We start from the raw sequence: 18,932 nt of genomic DNA, 5'->3' as shown, positions 1-18,932 counted from the left end.
ACTCCGCCGCCAGCCCTCCCGTGCCTCGCCTTCGTGAGCGAGCAGGCGTGTGCGCGAAGCGAGCCTTTGCCTGGCCGCCGCACCTTTGGGGGAGGAGCGTGGGAGGAGGGAGGAGGGTACCTATGAAAAGAGGCTGGCGCAGTGGGCAATTTCGCCGTTGACGTTATGTGGCGGCCGAGTATAGGTATAGATAGGTGGCAGCGAGCACGCTCGGCCGGTGCGATCTGCGCCCTCTGTTTCCCTGGATTCCCTTTTCTGTGTGTGCAGTGCTTTTTGTGCGCTCCTTGCTCTCTCCGATCTGGTCGGCATCTCACTACTATCCTTAATCGACCATACCACGCTCCTTTGAACCAAGCACGTTCCTTTCACAGCAACTACCAGCTACCAACTACTACTACAAGCACGACGCACTTTTTATTTTTTGCTACTAGCCACCGGGGAAGAAACGCGACCGACACTACTGCGCGCGGATTTTCCTTTGCTCGCCGAGAGTTTGGTTTTGGGCTTCACCCCCGAGACTTTTCTGATCACCGCGCATCCACTTTGCGCGAAAATCGACAGCAGGAGACCGCTGGACGGAACTGCATCCGCGAAGTAGGACCGGCGACGACTGGATACTGTTAGTCAAGCGTGAAAGGCTTGCTGAGATTGATTGTTTTTCACAACCAGCATTCACCCTCGACGAGACAGTTTCCGTCTCCTTTTCGATCTGAGCGACCCGACCTCGATACCCGCGCTTATCCGACCATCTAATCACTACCACGATCGACCGCAGCATCGACGCCATCGATCCTGCCTTCCGCCATCACCGCGCTGAAAGGACAGGACTAGATTGCTTAGAGCAGCGAGAACGCCTGCCCACCGACACGCCGCGCACGGAGACGAACCTCTCCGTCACTCGCAACGCAGCCACCGGGTATCTGGCGTCTGTCGCCGCCGCTCGCTGGCGCCGAATCGCAGTCGCGGCTTGTTGCATTACAGGCTCTCCATCCTATTCTTGGACAGAGACCCTCGCGCGAGTCGTTTCATCGCTAGCGCACAAGCGGACTAGTGCCGGGCCGGAGCTTTCCGATAGGGAGAGCCACCCGCCGATTGCTTGGCAGACAGACGCTGCCCGTCTCCCAAAAGGCCAGCACGGGGCACCCTGCAACGCGCATCCAACGCCAACCGACTTTTTTGTTTCCTGCAGCACCAACGCGTAGCCCACGCCGCCCTCAGCAGAGGCCTCGCACACCGCCCGCACCCTCCGCGCCGCCGTGAGCGCCCACCAGGTACGTGACTGAGGCCGCCGCGCCGCGCCCCCACGCTGCGCTGCAACGCGCGTTGTGCGTTGTGCGTTGTGCGTTGCGCCTGCCTGCCCGGCGCCCGCCCGCCCGCTCCACCTCCTTTTCCTCTGCATCAAAGTCGAGTCCGACTTCGCGCCAAACGCCGCCTGCGCACACGCCCTCTCCCGACTCCCTCTCCCACCGCGCACGCACACTCCTCCCACTCCCACTACTCGCTTCCCCGTCCACCACCACCTTGCCGCGCCGCCCCGTCGGTGTGCGTCGTCCCTCGTTCATTTTTTCTCCGCCGCCTCACCGCACCGCACCTCGCACGCCGCACGCCTCCCATCACCGCAGCCATCACCACGCTCCTTCCCGCCATCACCGCTGACTCCGCCCTCGCCGCAGCGCCGTCGCCCTTCCGTCTGCGCTGTGACCCTTCGCACGCCGACGCACGACCTCCCGCCGGAACAGACCACCTCCCACTACCCGCGACCGGGCCCACGCGTGCTGTACGCCCGCCCTACACCCACGCCTCACAAACACACCCGCCTGCCCGCCTCGTCGAGGCCCAGCAGCATCCGCGTCGCGTCGTCTGGCCGTCCCGCCAGCGCTCCCACTCGCCGTCGCGGAATCCTCTGCCCAGTCAGTAATCCTCCGTGTGCCGCGCATTTGCTTGCTGTTCCACACGTGCAGAGACAGGCGAACGCACCCGTCCGCGGTTACATGTCGCTGCCGTCTGTCGGCCGCCTCCTGCTCTCGCAGTCTGACAAGAGGAGGGACTCGCCGCTCGAAGAGATGGACCTCAACACCTTGCTCAATACTAACAGGCACGCTATAGCCGCAGGCCACCCCAACATGCAATACGAAGTCCCCATGCCGCTCAGCATGACCCACGACATGTCCGGCGCGCCGCACTACGCTCAGCAGAACCTTTACGTCCCTAATGGCGCCTCGAGGATAAAGACCGAGAACGGCTCCGAGCGCGGCGTCTCCCCTCACACCTCTGAACAATCCTCCCGCTACTCCTCTCAAACGCCCCAGAACTCCATCGCCTACCAGCAGATCGCCAGCCAGCTGTCCAACGGCATGCGCTACCCTTCGCCCACCCAAATCCCCGGCGGCAACATGCCGCTCATCCAGCACAGCTACCACCCTAATGGCCCCTCAGACCAGGCGTACCCTCAAGCCCAGATGGGCGCGGTGCAGCCTCCTGTGCAGGCCGATGCGGTGTCTATTGACGGTGGATCTCGGACGAGCAACCCGCTTCCCAAGGCTTTCGCTTGCTCGACTTGCTCCAAGGGCTTTGCTCGTCGCAGCGATCTGGCGCGTCACGGTAAGCCATTCTCGCGTTTCCGTTCGCAGAATTTTCACTAACGCGCACGCAGAGCGTATTCACAGTGGCATCCGCCCCCACGTGTGCGACCACCCTGGCTGTGGTAAGCAGTTCATTCAGCGTTCCGCCCTGACTGTGCACTCTCGTGTACACACCGGTGAGAAGCCTCACATGTGCGAACGATGCGGCAAGGTAAGCTACGATCTCATGATAAGAATTCCTTGCAATCACTAACATGCACATAGCCTTTCAGCGATAGCAGCTCGCTCGCCCGTCACCGCAGAATTCACTCCGGCAAAAGACCTTACAAGTGCCCTTACGCCGACTGCCAGAAGACTTTCACTCGCCGCACCACGCTCACAAGACATCAAAACCACCACACCGGTACTATCGAGGAATCCGAGGCTGCCACCGCCGCCGCTCTTGCGTCTCGGGTTTCTATGGCCACCCGCGGATCCAGATCGGATGAAGAGGAGGGCTACTCTGCGGACGGAAAATCCCCTATGCCTCAACACCCCAGCCGTCCTTCTTCCGTCTCTCCTGGCTCCGCCATGGCGGGTGTACCGCAGCTGCAGAGGCAGACTTCGGACTACTACATGCAAGCTATGAACAACGGCATGGCTGCAGTTCCTGCCCACCTTCGTGGAGAGATGGCTGCTCCCACATCCCGCTCAGGCTCTCCTGCACAGTACCAGATGTCCGTTAACGGCGCGCCTCAACGTCCTCCCCTCACATCGAACCCGTCTTCGGGCTACAACCCGCCTCAGATCCTTGAGCCCGCAGCAACTCCCCACGGACAGCAGCACGCCGGTAGCGCGACCAACAGCCCTCACATGGGTCAAGCCATGGGCTGGCAATCGCCGCATGCTGGTCTGACTGCGAACGGTCAGCCGGCCGAGTACCAGTACGGTGACGCTAACGGCAGCTACGCCGTCAACCCGGCGGCTCAGATGTACTATCAACAGCAACAGCGTCCCCACAGCACTGGACCTCTGGACTACCAGAACCAGATGCGCGGACAGGAGATGTGGGCTCAGCACCAATCCTAGGAGGAGGAAGACGCTGAAAACCCCTGTGACACCGGTGACAGTGCAGCTGTAGCCGAAGCAGAAGACGAAACCTGAGCTTTGTCGGAAAAGCTCCAAGCGCGGCCAAACAAAGCAGCTCGCTTGCGGATACACAATGCTATCTTTTTCCTTCCTTCACAACGGCGGTGGAGTTCTACAGGCAGAAGAAATCACCGGATATACCCCCGAAGGTCACCACTCCAGACTGGACTGGACTGGCTGGCCGAGCGTTCTAGGCGTTCGAACTTGCATCGGCTTGGCTCTTTTCTCTCTTTCTCATTCTCTCGCGTCGTCCTGTTTTCTCTCTTCTTCCTTTTCACGCCTCTTGTACTTTTGTGTTCTGCTTTCGCTTTCCGACCGGCGGCTGTCGCGTCCCCTCTAATCAAAAGCGGGCAGACAAGCTCGCCGGTCAATCAAAAAACTCCAACTCTTCTCCTTTGTCATCAATACTACCACCACTACTGGCCGGACGGGGACGGACGGACGGACGGGAAACTCTTCACGGATTGGGCGGCGGCCTTGGGGCCTTTTTTTGCGCGTCGAAAAACAAAGAAGAAAAAGGACTCGGGACTTCCTGTCGGGCTCGCGGCTCGGGAAATGGCTCTTAATACTACCTACTACTACCTACTATTACCTTACTACATACTCCGACTAATGCACCAACACTACCACTCGTTCAAAAAACAAGAAAGGAGAAATTGGCCCCTGGCTCCGGCTTTCTCATCCCAAGTGGCTTGATTCTCTGGCTCTCTCGCGCCTTGACTCTGGTGATGGGAACGGGCGCTGGGCTGCCTGGTGCGTGGTCGCTGCTTAGGTACGGGCGGGATTGTACTATATCTTCTTTTCTGATCTCATCGCTTTCCCTTCTCTCCTTTTGCCCTCTTCTCGGCTCTTTTTTTCTTCGGACTCGACCTGAAGGGGATGGGGAGGTAATTGTATGGATTGGACGGGATGCAATGAACGGACGGACTGTCCGGGCGCGGATGTGGGAACGGACAGGAAGGGAAATGAGGAATGGGGGATTTCGGCTCCGCGTGGTCGGGCTGGCGGACTGGGAGAATGGATCACACGTGTGCATAGTAATCTTCTGACGAAGGGGGATGGGATGGGATGGGATGGGACGGGATTTTGCCAGGGGGTGTGAGGAGAATGTGTTCGTTGTGAATTGCTGAATCTGATGTTGTCTTTTTCTTGTGCGTGTGTGTGTGATGGGAGTATGGGTCTTTACTACTTTTCGTGGAGATGGAGTTTTCATTGCTGTGGCTGAGGTACGGCTGCTAGCTAGATAGATGGGGAGGGCTCGCTTGGTTTCTCGGGGTCTGGAATTTATGTTCTGCGAATACTATCGTTTCTTCCTTCAATTCCTCTCCTCTGATTTCATCGTCCGCAGAACGCGTCTCCTGTCACTGTCATTCACGCAAGCATGTCATGTCCCTCTGAAGGACCGGTTACGTAAAGGCGCTGAACGAGTCGTGGACCCACAGCGCTGGTAAAAGGGGTCGAGATGGTACGGCGGTCCGCTGTGTTCCGTGAGGACGGTTTCGGCTTGGGAGCGGGTGGTGGTTGTGGATGTTGATGGGTCGCTTGGTCCTTGGCTGGGAGGGGGAATGACGTGGATGGGAGTGACGATCGGGTCTGGTCTGGTCCAAGGGGAAATGTGAGAGGGGGTCAAACGTGTTTTGGTCAGAGCGCCTGTCGATGTTGGGTCGGTAGGACTTGTGTTCTAGACGGCCGACATCATACATGTGACTACTGCAGGGTCCGGCGTTCCTGCGCTGGGCTTGTGGTAATGTACCGGGGTGCTGGTGTTGGTGGACGTACAGTGCTGCTGCTTATCAGCGAGCGTACCGTGCTGCGTCAAACTATCTGATTCCCTGATTACACATGATGAGATCCTAATGGTGCTTGTCGTAGACTTGGAATCACCGATCCCCCTCACCGCCTCACAATACGAACGCTCTCCACCACACGAGTAAGAAATATACTTTCCCTCTGCCGTACCCAGACCTCCAACGGTGTCCCGCAGCTCCCCGAGAGCGCTTGGACGTGCTGTTGCACGGATCTCCTCCCTGTCACAGCACGCGCTTGTGACTTGGAGTCTGTGAACTCGGGACTTCAAGCGGGAAAGCGGACGGGCCGGGGCGCCCGCCCCGCGATGCCATGACGCGCTCCCCCACCGAGACAAACAACGCCCCGGCCGAGCGGGCGCCGCGACTCGCTTGTTTGCTTGTTCGCATCCCACCACCCGACCTTCACATCTCGAGCGCGCGCCTTTTGGGCCCGAGCCGGCGCAGTATCTTCAGTCTGCAGTATCCTCATCCGAGTCCGGCATAGCTACAGCACCTTCCGATCCACAACTGCTCCCGCCGCGGAACCGCACCCTATCATCCCTCGACAAAGATCTCGGTACCTTTGCCCCGCCCTACGTGCCACGGGCGCGCATCGCGATCTGTGCGTGTGGCGCGACCGGGGCGTGGGGTTTTGCTGGTTGCTGCCTTGTCCTACGCTGGGAACTCGAGAGTGGTACAGTCAGCAGAAAAGGCGTTTGCGGTTTGCGCGTCGTATGTCTCTGGACCCGGCGGTACTCGACACACTCGACGGATTTCGACGACTGGGTTCGGCGCGTTTCTGCGACTCGGGCTTCGAGTGAGGGACCATTGCGCCTGAGCGAAAAGGTTTCTGGAGAGTACCTTTTTTTCTTGTTGGGTTACGCAACATGGCGCGCCAGATGGATACGAGCGGCGCATCTTCTACGAGAGGCGAAAAGAGAGGAAGGGAGAATACTTGTGCTGGCTCGTTGAGAAGTGGGTCTAAGAGGTCTCGGATGGCGGAGGGCGGCGCTGAGAGGGAGAGGGAGAGTGAGGATATGCAGAGGGTGGAATATGAGAAGACAACGGATGGTCAAGATCAAAACTCGCAGGAGTCGAACGTGGACGGATTGTGCCCAATCACGGACAAGGACGAGAAGCCTTTCCGGCTCATGGACATGCCGCCGGAAATTCGCATTGAGATATACCGGGCTTGCCTGACTAGGCCATTTGACATTTTGCTCTCCAGGGAAGTGAAGGCGGTCGAGGTTGAGAAGGATCTGGGGAGAGGCGAGGGAGAAGATGCGATGTTCACGGCGGAAAGAGAGGATGAAGTGGGTGCTCTGGTCGATGCTCACATGGACGCACATCTTCCTGCCTCTGCGCCACATGCGCTATCCACGTTGCAGTCTGATCTTATATCCACACTGCAAGCAAACGAGGGTCCTTCGAATACTGGAGTTGCAGCACCCTTGCCTCCTTCCAGCGGTACACGCACCCTCCGATCTACGACTCGCAACAATAATCTTCAGCGAATGGCGAGCGCGAGCGCCTTGGCTAACACTGACGATTCAACCACTGACACTGCAGCACCTGCGCCTATGAGGCGTGTTCGCCTTCCCACGAATGCCCGTGTCAACAGTCCCATGCGTGGGCGCCGCGTTACTCCCGTTGCCCCAGCTACACCTCGGGCCCCTCGCCCGCAAGACGTCGATCCGCTCTCCGTCAACCTTCTCCGCACCAGCAAACTGGTCTATAAAGAAGCGCGCGCCATCCTTTACGGCGAGAACAGCTTCCAGCTCGACCTCGACACCGCCCAACCAACCTTAGCTGCTTTGCATCAGCGCTCCCGTGGGCAAATCAAGTACCTCCGCGTCACGATCCCCACGCACAATGAAATCCTCGAGCGCTTCGCCGAGGTCGTTCGCCTCTCGCTGCGTTACTGCTGGCGCCTGCAACGCTTCATCATCCACACGCCCTTCGTCCTCCCCGGCGCTGAGGGCAGCAGCACCAGCGGCAACACGACCGTGTACGCCAACGCCTTCGACATCCTTCGCTGGCTGCCACGGCAGTGCGAGGTGGTGCTGGAGGGCAACGTCTGCGAAGAGATCCGCAGGGTGGTGGAGAAGAATTCCAACCTGGCCAAGAGCCTTGACGAGGTGAGTTTCTCATACTTCCACTGCGGCGGCCACGTGTCTTTCAAGTACTTTCAGGAGAGAGGCTTGAACATGGCCGAGCCGTGATTACGCTGTGGGTTTGTGCGGTATATTTTTTTTCTGTGAGGCTTACGATTCTGCGATTCTGAACAGCTCGCCTATGCTCGGAGACAGCTTTTTAGTAACGATGCGCAACGATTGCCGATCACCAGGTGATGAAGGGACCGCTTGATCGAATTCTCTCCGATGCTCGACCTGCCTTGATACGACCAACTGCCTTATTAGTAGCTCACGCCTTCTGGACAACCCACGACGTATTCTTCCGTCTCCGGCCACGCGACCCATCTGGACGAGTGTGAAAAGTCGGTCCCGGCGAAACAGATTCTACTAAACCTTCATACATCCAACTCTTGAACATGGATTCCATGATTCGACGACTGTTCAGCAAAACAACACTGTTGACGATGCGATGCCGAGGTGACCCAGGTGACCCGACGATGGCTTCGGCTTGCAATGCCTCGGCTCACTTGGTTTGCGCATGCCCTTACACTTTTTCTTTCTTTCTTTTTGAGCCGGCACCGAGGTCAGCATTCGAACAGGATACGTTCGAAAACTCGGTAATTATGCTGGGTGGGTACAGGAAAAGCGATGACTTTGGGAAAGATGGTAGAACAGCACGACCCACTATGATCACGATTAATAAAATTCTTTGGTTTGCAGTTCTTTTGTCTATTTCACCTCGAGGCCACTGCGTACTGCGTGCCTGTACCCTTTTCAATCCACGTATGCAGGTAGTAACGATAGGGCTATTCTAGATCTTCCATCAAGATCAAAATTGATTGCTAATTAATCGGCTATGAATCTCTCGCGCGTGCTTAATCAAATAAAATCACGTCACAGCCGCGGCATCGCATCTGCAGGGAAACTTTCCGCTGCCAAAAAGCCCCCCACTGTTTGCAATGCCCCGCCAGCTGCCGGGAGTGGACGATCTCGGCCCAAAAGTCCAGTCATCAATGCTCGCGAGCGAGGTCTGAGCGCTGCCTGTCTTACCAATTGATCTCACTTACAACTTCTGCTTGAAGGAGCTTGCGATACTGTTGGAGGATTACATTCGCTGTTCACTGCTTTTTACTAGCAACAACCGACCGAACAATCGCCGCCCTGCTGGTGCATCTTCCGTCGAGCGGATATCCCACGCCGAGTGCTTCTTCCGCCGAACGACGCCATCCTTTGGCCCGCTAAAAGACTGAGCGCGTGATACCCTTTAGAAAAACATATCAGAAGAGGATACATCGTACAAGAAAGAGAACAACCCACCTGTCGCGCGCGCCCACACGCCCGCCAGCCAACCACCATGGCGCCCGACCTCCAGCAGCCCAACGGCACCGCCAAACCCGCCTTCAACACCATCCCCGAAGCAATCGAAGCCTTCGGTACGTCCTCTTGTCCTCCTCAGCTCACCCAAGTTTCTTCACAGCTTTCTCCTCCCCCGCAACATTCCCAAAAACTGACAATTCATCCACTCCAGCCCGCGGCGACCCCCTCGTCGTCCTCGACTCGCCCTCGCGCGAAAACGAAGGCGACCTCATCATCCGCGCGCGCACGCTGACCGCCGCGCGCGCCGCCTTCATGGTCCGCCACACGTCCGGCTACCTCTGCGCGCCGCTGCTGCCCGCGCGCGCGCGCGCCCTCGACCTCCCGCAGATGGTCGCGAGCAACGAAGACCCCAAGGGCACGGCGTACACGATCACCGTCGACGCGGCGAGCGAGGAGGTCAGCACGGGGATCAGCGCGCACGACCGCGCGCTGACGTGCCGGTGGTTGGCGGACGGATCTAGAGGAAGGGCGGATTTTAGGAGGCCGGGGCACGTGGTGCCGCTGCAGGCTAGGGAGGGGGGTGTTAGGGAGAGGGCGGGACATACGGAGGCTGCAGTGGAGTTTTGTCGGTTGGTGGGGGAGGGGGAGGAGGAGGCTGTGGGGGTCATTGCGGAGTTGGTTGAGGAGGGGGAGGGGGGGGAGGGGAAGGGGGAGTTGGCGGGTAGTGTGGGGATGCTGGGGCGGGATGGGTGTTTGGCGTTTGCGAGGAGGTGGGGGTTGGTTTGCGTTACTGTTGAGGGGTTGGTGGAGTTTTTGGAGGAGAGGGATGGGAAGAAGGTGTAGGGTTCGGGAGCCGTTTTGAAATTTTGGAGAGTGAATGATACATTATAAGATATTTTTCTACTGCTTCGGCGCGTCGTGGAGGGGAATTTCGGTGGCTTTCGTGATGCTTCAATGCTGTGTAGTGGTGGTCATGCTATGCAAAGCGGACAATGCAAAATACGCTCCTCCTCTCTGCCTTTGCTCCCATTCATGAGTGAGTAATCTCAAAGAAGGCTGGAAAATACGCTCCTCTCTCTACCTCCCCGTCTCCACAAGTCCTTCATTCAAAGGACCTCCAAAGGCCTTGCCCCCACCCTCACCAGAACCCATCAAACATTCAACAAGTTTCCACACTCCACGCCCCAACCCTCTTCAAATCCGGATCTCCATTCGCGAAATCCCAGCCGACGATAACCCTGTTCTGGCTGCAGCAGACGATCCTGCGCGCGTCGAACTGCAGCTTGAACACGCGGTTGCTGCTCTCGCGGTGGACTCCAGGAGCGGCGGCGGCGGGGTGGTGGTGGTGATGGTGCGGGCCGGGGACGTGAGCGGCGGCGGCGTTGGGGTTGTGAGGTTGGAGTTGGGGCGGGTGGGCGGTGGGAGGGGTGGGTTGGGGAGGTTGTTGTTGTTGAACTGGAGGTGTTGAGGACTGTTCCGGTGCGTGCTGCGACGACGCTTCGGCGCTGCGCTGCGCGTTGGCGTTCTGCAGGGCGTGGAGGTCGGCTTGGAGTTGGCGTTGCTGGGCGGACATTGACATCAGCTGCGCCGGGGTCAGGACGGGCGCTTGCGGGTCTTGCTGGCTGGTTTGCAGGGCGGCGGTCAGCTGCGTCGCCATGCCGTTTGCTTGGGCCAGAGCCTGCTGGGCGACGCTGTTCTGCTGGTGCTGGTGCTGCGGGCCTGGTTGGCCGGCGTTCTGCAGAGTGATTGCGTGGTTGTGGGCCGGGATCGGGATTGCTGTCTGGGCGGCGGCGGCTGGGTCGCGGCGGTGTCTGGTGGGGCGGCTGCCACGGAGCAGCATGTCCTGGTGTAGGCGATGTCTGTGAACCCACTTGCCGTCCTTGTCTTTCTTCCAGATGATTATCGTCTCGTCGTAGGAGCCGGAGACAATCTTCGCCCATCGGCTGCCGCCTCCTCCCGGTGGGATCTTCGTTCCTGTCGAAAGCATGTGCTCAGGTCTGCTCGATCCTGCATTGCGGGTGGCGTTGCGCGAGACGGAAGCAGGGTTCATGCCACTGGCGATGGCGTCGTAGAATACCTGATCAGCCGCGCGAGACTCGTCGAGCAGTTCTTCGTCGGTCACCGTCTCAAGGTCGCCAAAACGAGCCTGTACGGTGCGCACCAAATTAGAATGGCCCGTGAGGCATGCGACCTCCGCTTGACGATCGGCGTCGAAGATGCGGACCGTGTTATCTGACGAACCCGAGATGATGCGGCGGCCATCGTACTGCACGCATGCAATACCCTTGGTATGACCCAGGTATTGCTTCGTGCACTTGCCGGTCTGAATATCCCAGGCCCTTATAGTTCGGTCGCCAGAAGCAGAGACGATAGTGTCGTTGTGAATCATGACGGCGTTGACAGCAGCGCCATGCCCTGTGAGTGTGGAAAGAAGAGTGTGCTCTTTGATCATGTTGCCTTCGCTGGGCCTGTCGAAGTGATCTACGACGTACGCCGGGACGATAGGCGCGTCGCTGGCGATCGTGTGGCGATTCCAGATCTTAATGGTCTTGTCTTTCGAACAAGTGACGATGTATCGGTGGTCGAAGCGAAGATTCAGTACCGACTCCGTGTGAGCGGAAGTCATCTTCTTGATTATCTCGCCGGTCGAGAATCGCCAGATGATCACCCAGCTGTCGCTGCCTCCACTGACGATAATGTCATTCTCCGGGGACGCATCAAACTGTAAGCAGAGCACACTGGCCACATGCCCTCTCAGGATGGGTTGCGCTTCTGCTCTAAGCCTCGAGGTTGTCAAGTCCCAAACACGTATTGTCCTGTCGCGCGAGCCAGATACCAGCCATTCTCCTGCATGCTGAATCGTGTATACGCATTCATCGTGGCCTTCTTCAGGAAATTGCTGATGCGGTAGTCGGAACATTTGATATTTGCCAGTGTCCCAATTTTTCTCCAGTAGTCGCCGCTGCTTGTACATGTAGGCCCAGCTAACCTTCGGGCCCGTCCTGATATCCTGGGTCGCGTGTCCTTGCAGGACTGTGGGTGCGAGTTTGAAATCCTTTGTGCGTGGGAGGAAAGGCGAGTCGGCTGACATGTCCGAGTCTGTCGACGATCGCCGAGATCTCGAATGGCGCATGGCTTCCGGCGTCGTTGCTCTTGAAAGCTGCCTGGTATTGGTTTCCGGTCCAAACACATCATCCTGCTCCACGCCCTCCATATGTTCGTTGCTGGAGTCCTCAGCGGAAGAGTCCGCGCTCGGCGCTCCGTTGGCGTCTGCAGGATGCGCAGATGCCTCGCCCTCGCTGAAAGCCTCCCCTGCTCGTCTCTTCCGGCTGTCCTTGCGCTGCAGACCCGGTCCGGCATTCCCTGACCTGCCAGCAGCCCTCCTGCGCTTTTCCCGCGACCTGCGCTCATAATCCCGGATCTTTGATATGTCCATGTGCCAGCCTTCCCGCCTGAATATGCTGCGCCACAGCTCTTCGTCTTGCGAGTGCTCGCGCCATGCGCGGTCGACACCGGATGCGCTGAGCAGGTCTTTGGGCGAGAGGTGGCTAAAGACGATGCTGACTAGCTCGTAGGGAAGGTAGGCGACGGGGTCGAAGAACATGAGCGAATCGAGGTGCGCGCTGGCCTGCTGCTTGGCCCATGTAGGCATGTAGCCCAGCAAGTCCTTGACAAACCCTGCGACCAGCTGATCAGTCCTGCGGACTTCATCACCAAAGCACTCACAGCGCAGACTTACTCAGTTGATCTTCCGGAGACAGCAGCCCTGCAGTGTTGCGCATTACACTCAGGCGATCCTCCAGGGACAGCGAGTCCAGCTGGCGGACGAGCGACAAGTTCGAGGCGGCGAAGTCCTTCACCTCGCGAGCCATGTCGACGTCGCTGCCCAGCTGACTCTGCGTTTCCTCGGAGAAGCCCTCGTCGAAGGTCGAAGGCGCGCGGCGGAGACTGGACGAAGGCGAGGGCGCATCATGATGGAAACGGGTCGGGGAGACAGGGGCGTCGTGCGCCATGGTGAGGTGGCGGATGTTGTGCGGCGCGAGGGCCAGTCATGCGCAGGCGATTTGTTTTGGACAGTTGCGGGCTTACGGCGAGCGGTGGCCGCCCTTGCTCGTGCGGATGACGGTGTCGGAGTGAGGAGGTCGGCGGTGTCACGTGGTCGGCGACGGGCGTGAGGTGGTAAGATGTCGCGCGCGTCGGCTGGCTGAGGGCGGTTAGGTTACCGTTGCGTGATGTTAGACATGGAGATCATCCTCCAGACGCCGTCCACCAACAAACCCAGGCGCACGGGTGTCGGTGGGCCCACCCGCGCGGGATTGCCCGCAGCCGAGGCGCGGGGAGGCGCAGGCACGTGACAAAGGCTTTGCGGTCGTTCTTGGAAGGCGCCCCGCGTGAGGCTGCGGGAGAGTTCGACCCTGGGCGAGCTTAAAGCGGCCGGCGGTACATAAGGTAAGGGTGGACAGCACTGGGCGACAAAGCCACGTGATACGCCCGAGGCGGCCGCAGATGAGCCTATGCGCCTTGTAGGGTGCTGCTACTCGAGCTACTCGAGCTACTGGAGCTACTGTATGGGACGGCAGAGACATGAAACGCGCGGAGGGACGGGCGCAGGGCTGCGGCGGGCCACCAGTCAGTGACCGGCAGAGGGGCAGGCGTGGACAGGCACACAGGGCGGGCGACGCATCCGGGCAGACGGAGCAAGGCCGGCATGTCGCGCGGGAAGTTCGGCTCTGCGGTGGTGGTGATGTACTGTATGCATAACTGACTAAGGCGGTCTTAGAGCAGGCACGGCAGACAGACGATCAGGCAGCGCGCGCGTTTCGGGGCGTGGGTGGGAGGGAGTCGGCAGTGCAGCGCGCGCCCTGGCTGGTCGGGCTGGTCGGGCTGGTCGGGCTGGTGGGTGCCTCAGCCGGTAGGTTTGTGGAAGGCTCTGGGCCGCGGCGCTAGACAAAGGCAGCGCGGGCTTGTCGCTGCTCCTGAGCCTCAGCGCTGCCCGTGCGGCGCTGGCGTGCCTGGTTGCCTTGTCCGCCGACGATAGAGAGAGGAGAGGGAGAGCAGAGAGCAGAGAGAGAGATAGAGTCACGCCGCCGCCCGCCACCACCTCGCCGTGAAGAGCGCCGCTGCATCGTAGTAGCAGTAGCAGTGGTCCACCGGCGTCTCCCTCACGCGTCCCCTCCCACTACTCGCCGCGCTCCCATATCACCCACCCACCCAGCACCGCCATTCGACGTCCGCCGCCCTGCCAATAACCGCGCATCCTCCCCCCAGCACCCTGCGCCCACCCACTCCCCTCCCCTCCCGCGGCGCCACCAGCACCCTTCTGAGCCTTCTGAGCCTTCCCGTTTCTTCTTCGCCAGGGCCCTCGCACGCCTCCCTCGCAAGCGCCCTGCGGTCCCTGTCCGCCCCGAGCCGCCAGTCCCCAACCCGCTCCTAACCTTAAGCCCATCGCCCTCGCACACGCCCGCGCCTGCTACGCTCCAGCGCTCCAGCGCCCTACCCCGTCCGCGCTTGTGAAACGAAACAGACGACTCAGCGTCCGCACCACCGCCGCCTCACCACAGCCCGCGCCCGCCCTGGCAGCCCCTGCTCTTCATCACACGCCCGCCCGCTCCTCCTCACCGCCACCGCCTCGCTCGCCCCGACACCACCACCACCACCACCACCTCCTCCTCCTCCACCGCCCGCCGCCCGCACCTCGCCCGCAACCACCACCGCCCTCCGCACCGCCCCGCTGCCCGCCCCTCGTCCGCTCGCCCATGGCCTCCGCCGCCGTCGCGGTGTGCCAGTAATCCCTCCCGCCCAGCGATGATGGAAGTAGCGACGCATGGCCCTCCCCACCTCTCCCGCGACCACACCGCGACTAGCCACATTCCACCGCATCACCCGCTGGCCGGCGCCAAGCTCGCAAACATGAGCGCCAGTCACCAGAGCCCGCTCGTTCAGTCGCAGGCCCACACCGCCTCCAACCACAGCATCCAGTCGCAGCCCTCTTCATGGGCCAGCGACACCACCCAGGGCACCGCGCAGAGCACTCTGTTCAACGTGCCCAACACATCCAACCCTGCCATGCCTCCCGCCAGCGGCGGCCCGCCCAATAACGGCGATGTCGCGCCGACCGAGAACATCATGAACTCCGTGGCCGACGCTTCCAGTTCCCTGTTTCAGATATGCGTATCGCTGCGACAGCGCTTACTCGGCGTGCCTGGCTTTGAAGACTCCTTGCAGGAAGAAGAGGAATACGCCGATCAGGACACAGACCCGGTCACTCTTCTTTGGAGGACGTTCCGCCGAGGATATCCATTGCAACTTCTCTACAATGCCCTTCGCCCGAGTCAGCCTCTGGAGCTCAACATGGCGCTCAAAGAAGAGAAGCGAGGCAAGGCTGCGACTTTCAAATTCCTCCAGGCGTGCCTCAACGACTTGAAATTCCCATCCGACGAATGCTTCATTGTGACAGACTTGTACGGCGACGACACCACCGGTTTTGTCAAAGTCACGCGGGTCGTGAACAGAGTGCTCGATATCCTTGTGCAGCGTGGATTAGTCGAGGATGTCCAACCGACAGCATCGGACTTCGAGAGCGCCAAAACTTCGCTGAAGCGCACGCAGCGCCAGCACATCATCAGTGAACTGGTCACGACCGAGCGCACATATGTCCAACATCTCGAACTTCTGCAAGCATTCAAGCATCTCGTCGAGGAGAAAGGAGTCATCCCCGGTGACGCAGTCCATGATATTTTCCTCAACCTCAATGCACTCTTGGATTTCCAGCGCCGCTTTCTGATCCGTGTTGAGCAAACGAACGCTCTGTCGGAAGAAGAGCAAAACTGGGGCAAACTCTTCGTGTTGTACAACGACGCATTCAAGGTCTATGAACCTTACATTGCCAACCAGCGCAGATGCGAAAAGGTTGTGGTCGCCGAATTCAACAAGCTCAAGGAAGCCGGTGGTAGCAACGAGATGAGGCAGATGGTTGAAAGCCCCACTTCGCTCTACGGTTTCCTAATGAAGCCTTTCCAGCGTCTGTCCAAGTACCCTCTGCTCCTCGGAGATTTGCACAAGAAGGGTGACCTGGACGAGCAGCGCAAGAGTGACTTGCTGGTCGGTAAAGAAGCCGCTACGAGCGTGCTCAGCCGTACAAACCATGCTGTCGATCGCGAGGAAAAGGCCGCAGCAGTTCAAGAACTGAAAATGAGAGTTGAAGACTGGAAGGGTCACCGCGTTGAAGGTTTTGGTGAGCTTCTGATGTACGGGACATTCACCGTGCTCAAGAGCGAGAACATTGCGAACGGCAAAGACGCCGAGAGACAGGTATGCGTCTTCACAGGTGCTCACACGCTGAACGCGCAACTAACTTTTCCAAGTATCACGTCTATCTTTTCGAGACGATCCTGTTGTGCTGCAAGGACATCGACCTCAGTAAACCCAAGAACAAGATTGCAACCAAGACCCTAGTCGACAAGCGCGGCAAACCGAAGCTCCAGCTCAAGGGCCGCATCTTCATGCAGAACGTGACGGATTTAGTGTCTCTGGCCAAACCAGGTATGAGCAGTCAGCTATCTATCAAGAGCAGTGACAGGGTATGTTATAAGTACGTGAACTAATGCTGGAGGATGATAGGCTCATACACTTGCCAGATTTTCTGGAAAGGCGACCCAGGCATCGAGAACTTCATCATTCGGTTCACCTCTGAAGACATGATGAAGCGATGGGCCCAACAGATCGAAGCCCAGCGTAGACGATACCGCGAACGAACAAGGAACTCCGACGGCAGCCGAGCCGGTGGTACAAGCCAGACCGAATTTGAGTTCATGCGGAACCAGCCTCAACTGGAGAACCCCTACGCCCGTCAGGCAGAGACTGAAGAAGAAGACGACTCAGAGACGCTCGTTGGCAGTGGGCAACCCAGCTGGGTTGGACCCAGCCAGCCATACCCTTCGGGCTCTAGTGAGTTCGCGCAGAGCCGCAACGCTTCGTCTTCTTCATTACGCTCTAGAAGCATTGCGAGCGAGTTGTCTGGACCTCCTCCAAGTGCCGCAGCGCAATCTCGAGCACAGCCTCCACGTATGGCTGCTGGGTCATTCTCGAATCAACCTCAGCTATCTTTGCGCACAAGGGGCCTGCCGCAGGCTCTGACGTCTCCCGCGGAACGCTTCGGTGATTCGTACTTCTCCCCGACCCCGGAATCACCCATGACTGCTTCCTCTTCACGGACTAGTTCAAACTCCAGCATGTACCCGTTCCCGAGACAGCAACTTCCGCAAAATGGCTATTACGAGGAAGGACATGGCCAGACCCGTTTCACGGCCCCTGCTATGGGCAGACCCCCTCCCAACCAGCGTGACACCAATGGCTCTCTTTCAAACGGCTACCCAGCCGGCGCAGCTCAAAGACCGGGCCCGAGGCCAGCAGGTGCTGCAGGGATGCACAGCGCACAGCAGATGCCCATGGCCCACCGCAACCGCTCAGCAAGCAGTCCCGACATCGTGAATGCTCAACGTGCGGCACTGAACGGACAACAGCCTCCTGTGCCCACAATGCCTGCGAATTATCAAGGCTTCAACAATATGGTGCCTCGCAGCCAGAACAATTCACCCAACAGCCTTCCCCGTCAGCCCGCGCACTCACCTTCGAATGATCCTCGTGGAGGCTACAATGGTCCGAGCCCCACTTCGCAAGCGTACGATCCTATGGCGCGTCCTGATCTTCGTGGCGCTCAGTACCCGAGCTCTCGCACTGCCACCCCAGTATCACGAGCAGCAGGAACTCCGGTCCCACCGCCATCATCTGGGACACCTTTGCCGGCTGATATTCCCCCACCAACTCAACTCAAGGTCAAGGTTCACGCACCATCCGCTGCTCAGGTTCTCACTCTCGTCGTACCTCTGAATATCTCGTACCAGACTCTCAAGGACCGCATCGACGCCAAGCTGCAGCGATCTACCAACTTGACGCTTGGTACCACAAGCGGCGGAGGTGCACCGCCCAGCAAGGACAACGTCGTCAAGCTCAAGTACCTGGACGAAGACGACTACGTCACCATCCAAACGGACGAAGACGTTCTGGAGGCTTTCGAGACTTGGCGTGAGCAGCGTGGCGGCGACCTCGGCGGCGACGGCATGGGCGGCATGGGCGAGATCGAGCTGTTCTGCCAGCGCTGAGGTCCGCCCGCGTCTTTGAGAAAGGAACTCAGTCGGACAGAAGCGCTCGCGAGTGCTATCACGATTTACGAGCCGGCCTTATCGCGCCGAGACTCGCTTTGGACGAGGACCACAATCTGCCGCGCAAATGCTCGGTGAAAAGGGTGGTCTTTCGCAGGCTTCATCATCTAGGGCCCGACCCACGCGCGCTCCAACGATACAGATCATCAGCACAATAACGGCCTTCTAGCGAAGCAGCGACATCTACCTCACGACACGAGACGAGACGAACGGCAGTCGCAAAGTCATATCTATTTGCAAATGCTGCATTCATCACAACCATATCATAGACGGCCACGGAATGCGTGCTTGCTTGTTTGCTCGTCGACGGCACATCATTACCGCGAAGCTATAACGACAGAAGGAACGAAGCGCGAAGAAGCAGAAGCAGAACAGAGAGCGGCAGCAAAGACCGCGGAATATCACGAACCAAACAACAGAGGGTTTCCCGAACCGACACGACTCGAGCACGGGAAAGACCCACAAACCCTCCCTCCCTCACTCACTCACTCTCACTCACTCACTCTCACTCTCGAACCCGATCCTCTTTGTCACCACTCACCCAACCCTGCTCCGATCATGCTCCCTCTTTTACTCAACTCAACCCCTTCGGACCCGAACCCGAACCTCATCGGCGCCCCGGAGCGGTCTCCACAAAAACACCTCACTTGCGATCTCTTTCGGCATCTTCTCTGTTCGGGCTCGACTCTCTCTTGCTTAACTATCTCTCATCTCGCCACGGGCACCCGGCGATCACGGCGAATCTCTCATCTAGTGTTTTCT

At 59.1% G+C, this 18,932-nt stretch overlaps 5 protein-coding genes across 5 annotated transcripts; 4 read left to right on the top strand and 1 right to left on the bottom strand.

Annotated features, from left to right (window-relative positions):
- The first annotated feature begins 1,353 nt into the window (after positions 1-1,353).
- WHR41_02555 (uncharacterized protein) lies at positions 1,354-5,029 on the top strand. Its single transcript, XM_069371161.1, has 4 exons — positions 1,354-1,910; positions 2,107-2,601; positions 2,654-2,793; positions 2,847-5,029. Exons 2-4 carry the CDS (start codon positions 2,124-2,126, stop codon positions 3,648-3,650), a joined length of 1,422 nt encoding a protein of 473 aa, XP_069231888.1. The 5' UTR covers positions 1,354-1,910; positions 2,107-2,123; the 3' UTR covers positions 3,651-5,029.
- Positions 5,030-5,911: 882 nt separating this feature from the next.
- On the top strand, positions 5,912-8,351 carry WHR41_02554 (uncharacterized protein). The gene is made up of 2 exons (XM_069371160.1): positions 5,912-7,635; positions 7,786-8,351. The coding sequence occupies exons 1-2, from the start codon at positions 6,385-6,387 to the stop codon at positions 7,846-7,848; spliced, it is 1,314 nt and encodes a 437-aa protein (XP_069231887.1). The 5' UTR covers positions 5,912-6,384; the 3' UTR covers positions 7,849-8,351.
- A 301-nt stretch (positions 8,352-8,652) lies between these two features.
- WHR41_02553 (uncharacterized protein) lies at positions 8,653-9,792 on the top strand (the record flags this gene model as incomplete). Its single annotated transcript, XM_069371159.1, has 2 exons — positions 8,653-9,065; positions 9,161-9,792. The coding sequence occupies exons 1-2, from the start codon at positions 8,987-8,989 to the stop codon at positions 9,790-9,792; spliced, it is 711 nt and encodes a 236-aa protein (XP_069231882.1). The 5' UTR covers positions 8,653-8,986.
- A 316-nt stretch (positions 9,793-10,108) lies between these two features.
- On the bottom strand, positions 10,109-13,141 carry WHR41_02552 (uncharacterized protein; the record flags this gene model as incomplete). The annotated part of the gene is made up of 2 exons (XM_069371158.1): positions 12,689-13,141; positions 10,109-12,627 (listed from the first exon to the last, which is right to left on the bottom strand). The coding sequence occupies exons 1-2, from the start codon at positions 12,960-12,962 to the stop codon at positions 10,109-10,111; spliced, it is 2,793 nt and encodes a 930-aa protein (XP_069231881.1). The 5' UTR covers positions 12,963-13,141.
- Positions 13,142-14,666: 1,525 nt separating this feature from the next.
- WHR41_02551 (uncharacterized protein) lies at positions 14,667-18,110 on the top strand (the record flags this gene model as incomplete). Its single annotated transcript, XM_069371157.1, has 3 exons — positions 14,667-16,260; positions 16,314-16,491; positions 16,570-18,110. Exons 1-3 carry the CDS (start codon positions 14,755-14,757, stop codon positions 18,108-18,110), a joined length of 3,225 nt encoding a protein of 1,074 aa, XP_069231884.1. The 5' UTR covers positions 14,667-14,754.
- Between the last annotated feature and the right edge of the window lie 822 nt (positions 18,111-18,932).

Source organism: Cladosporium halotolerans (genome assembly GCF_011745625.1).
Source record: "Cladosporium halotolerans strain TM138-S3 chromosome Unknown Sca6, whole genome shotgun sequence".
In the NCBI taxonomy this organism is placed as follows: domain Eukaryota; kingdom Fungi; phylum Ascomycota; class Dothideomycetes; order Cladosporiales; family Cladosporiaceae; genus Cladosporium; species Cladosporium halotolerans.
Note: the sequence above shows the minus strand (reverse complement) of the source record. Positions and strands in the feature narration are given on the sequence as shown.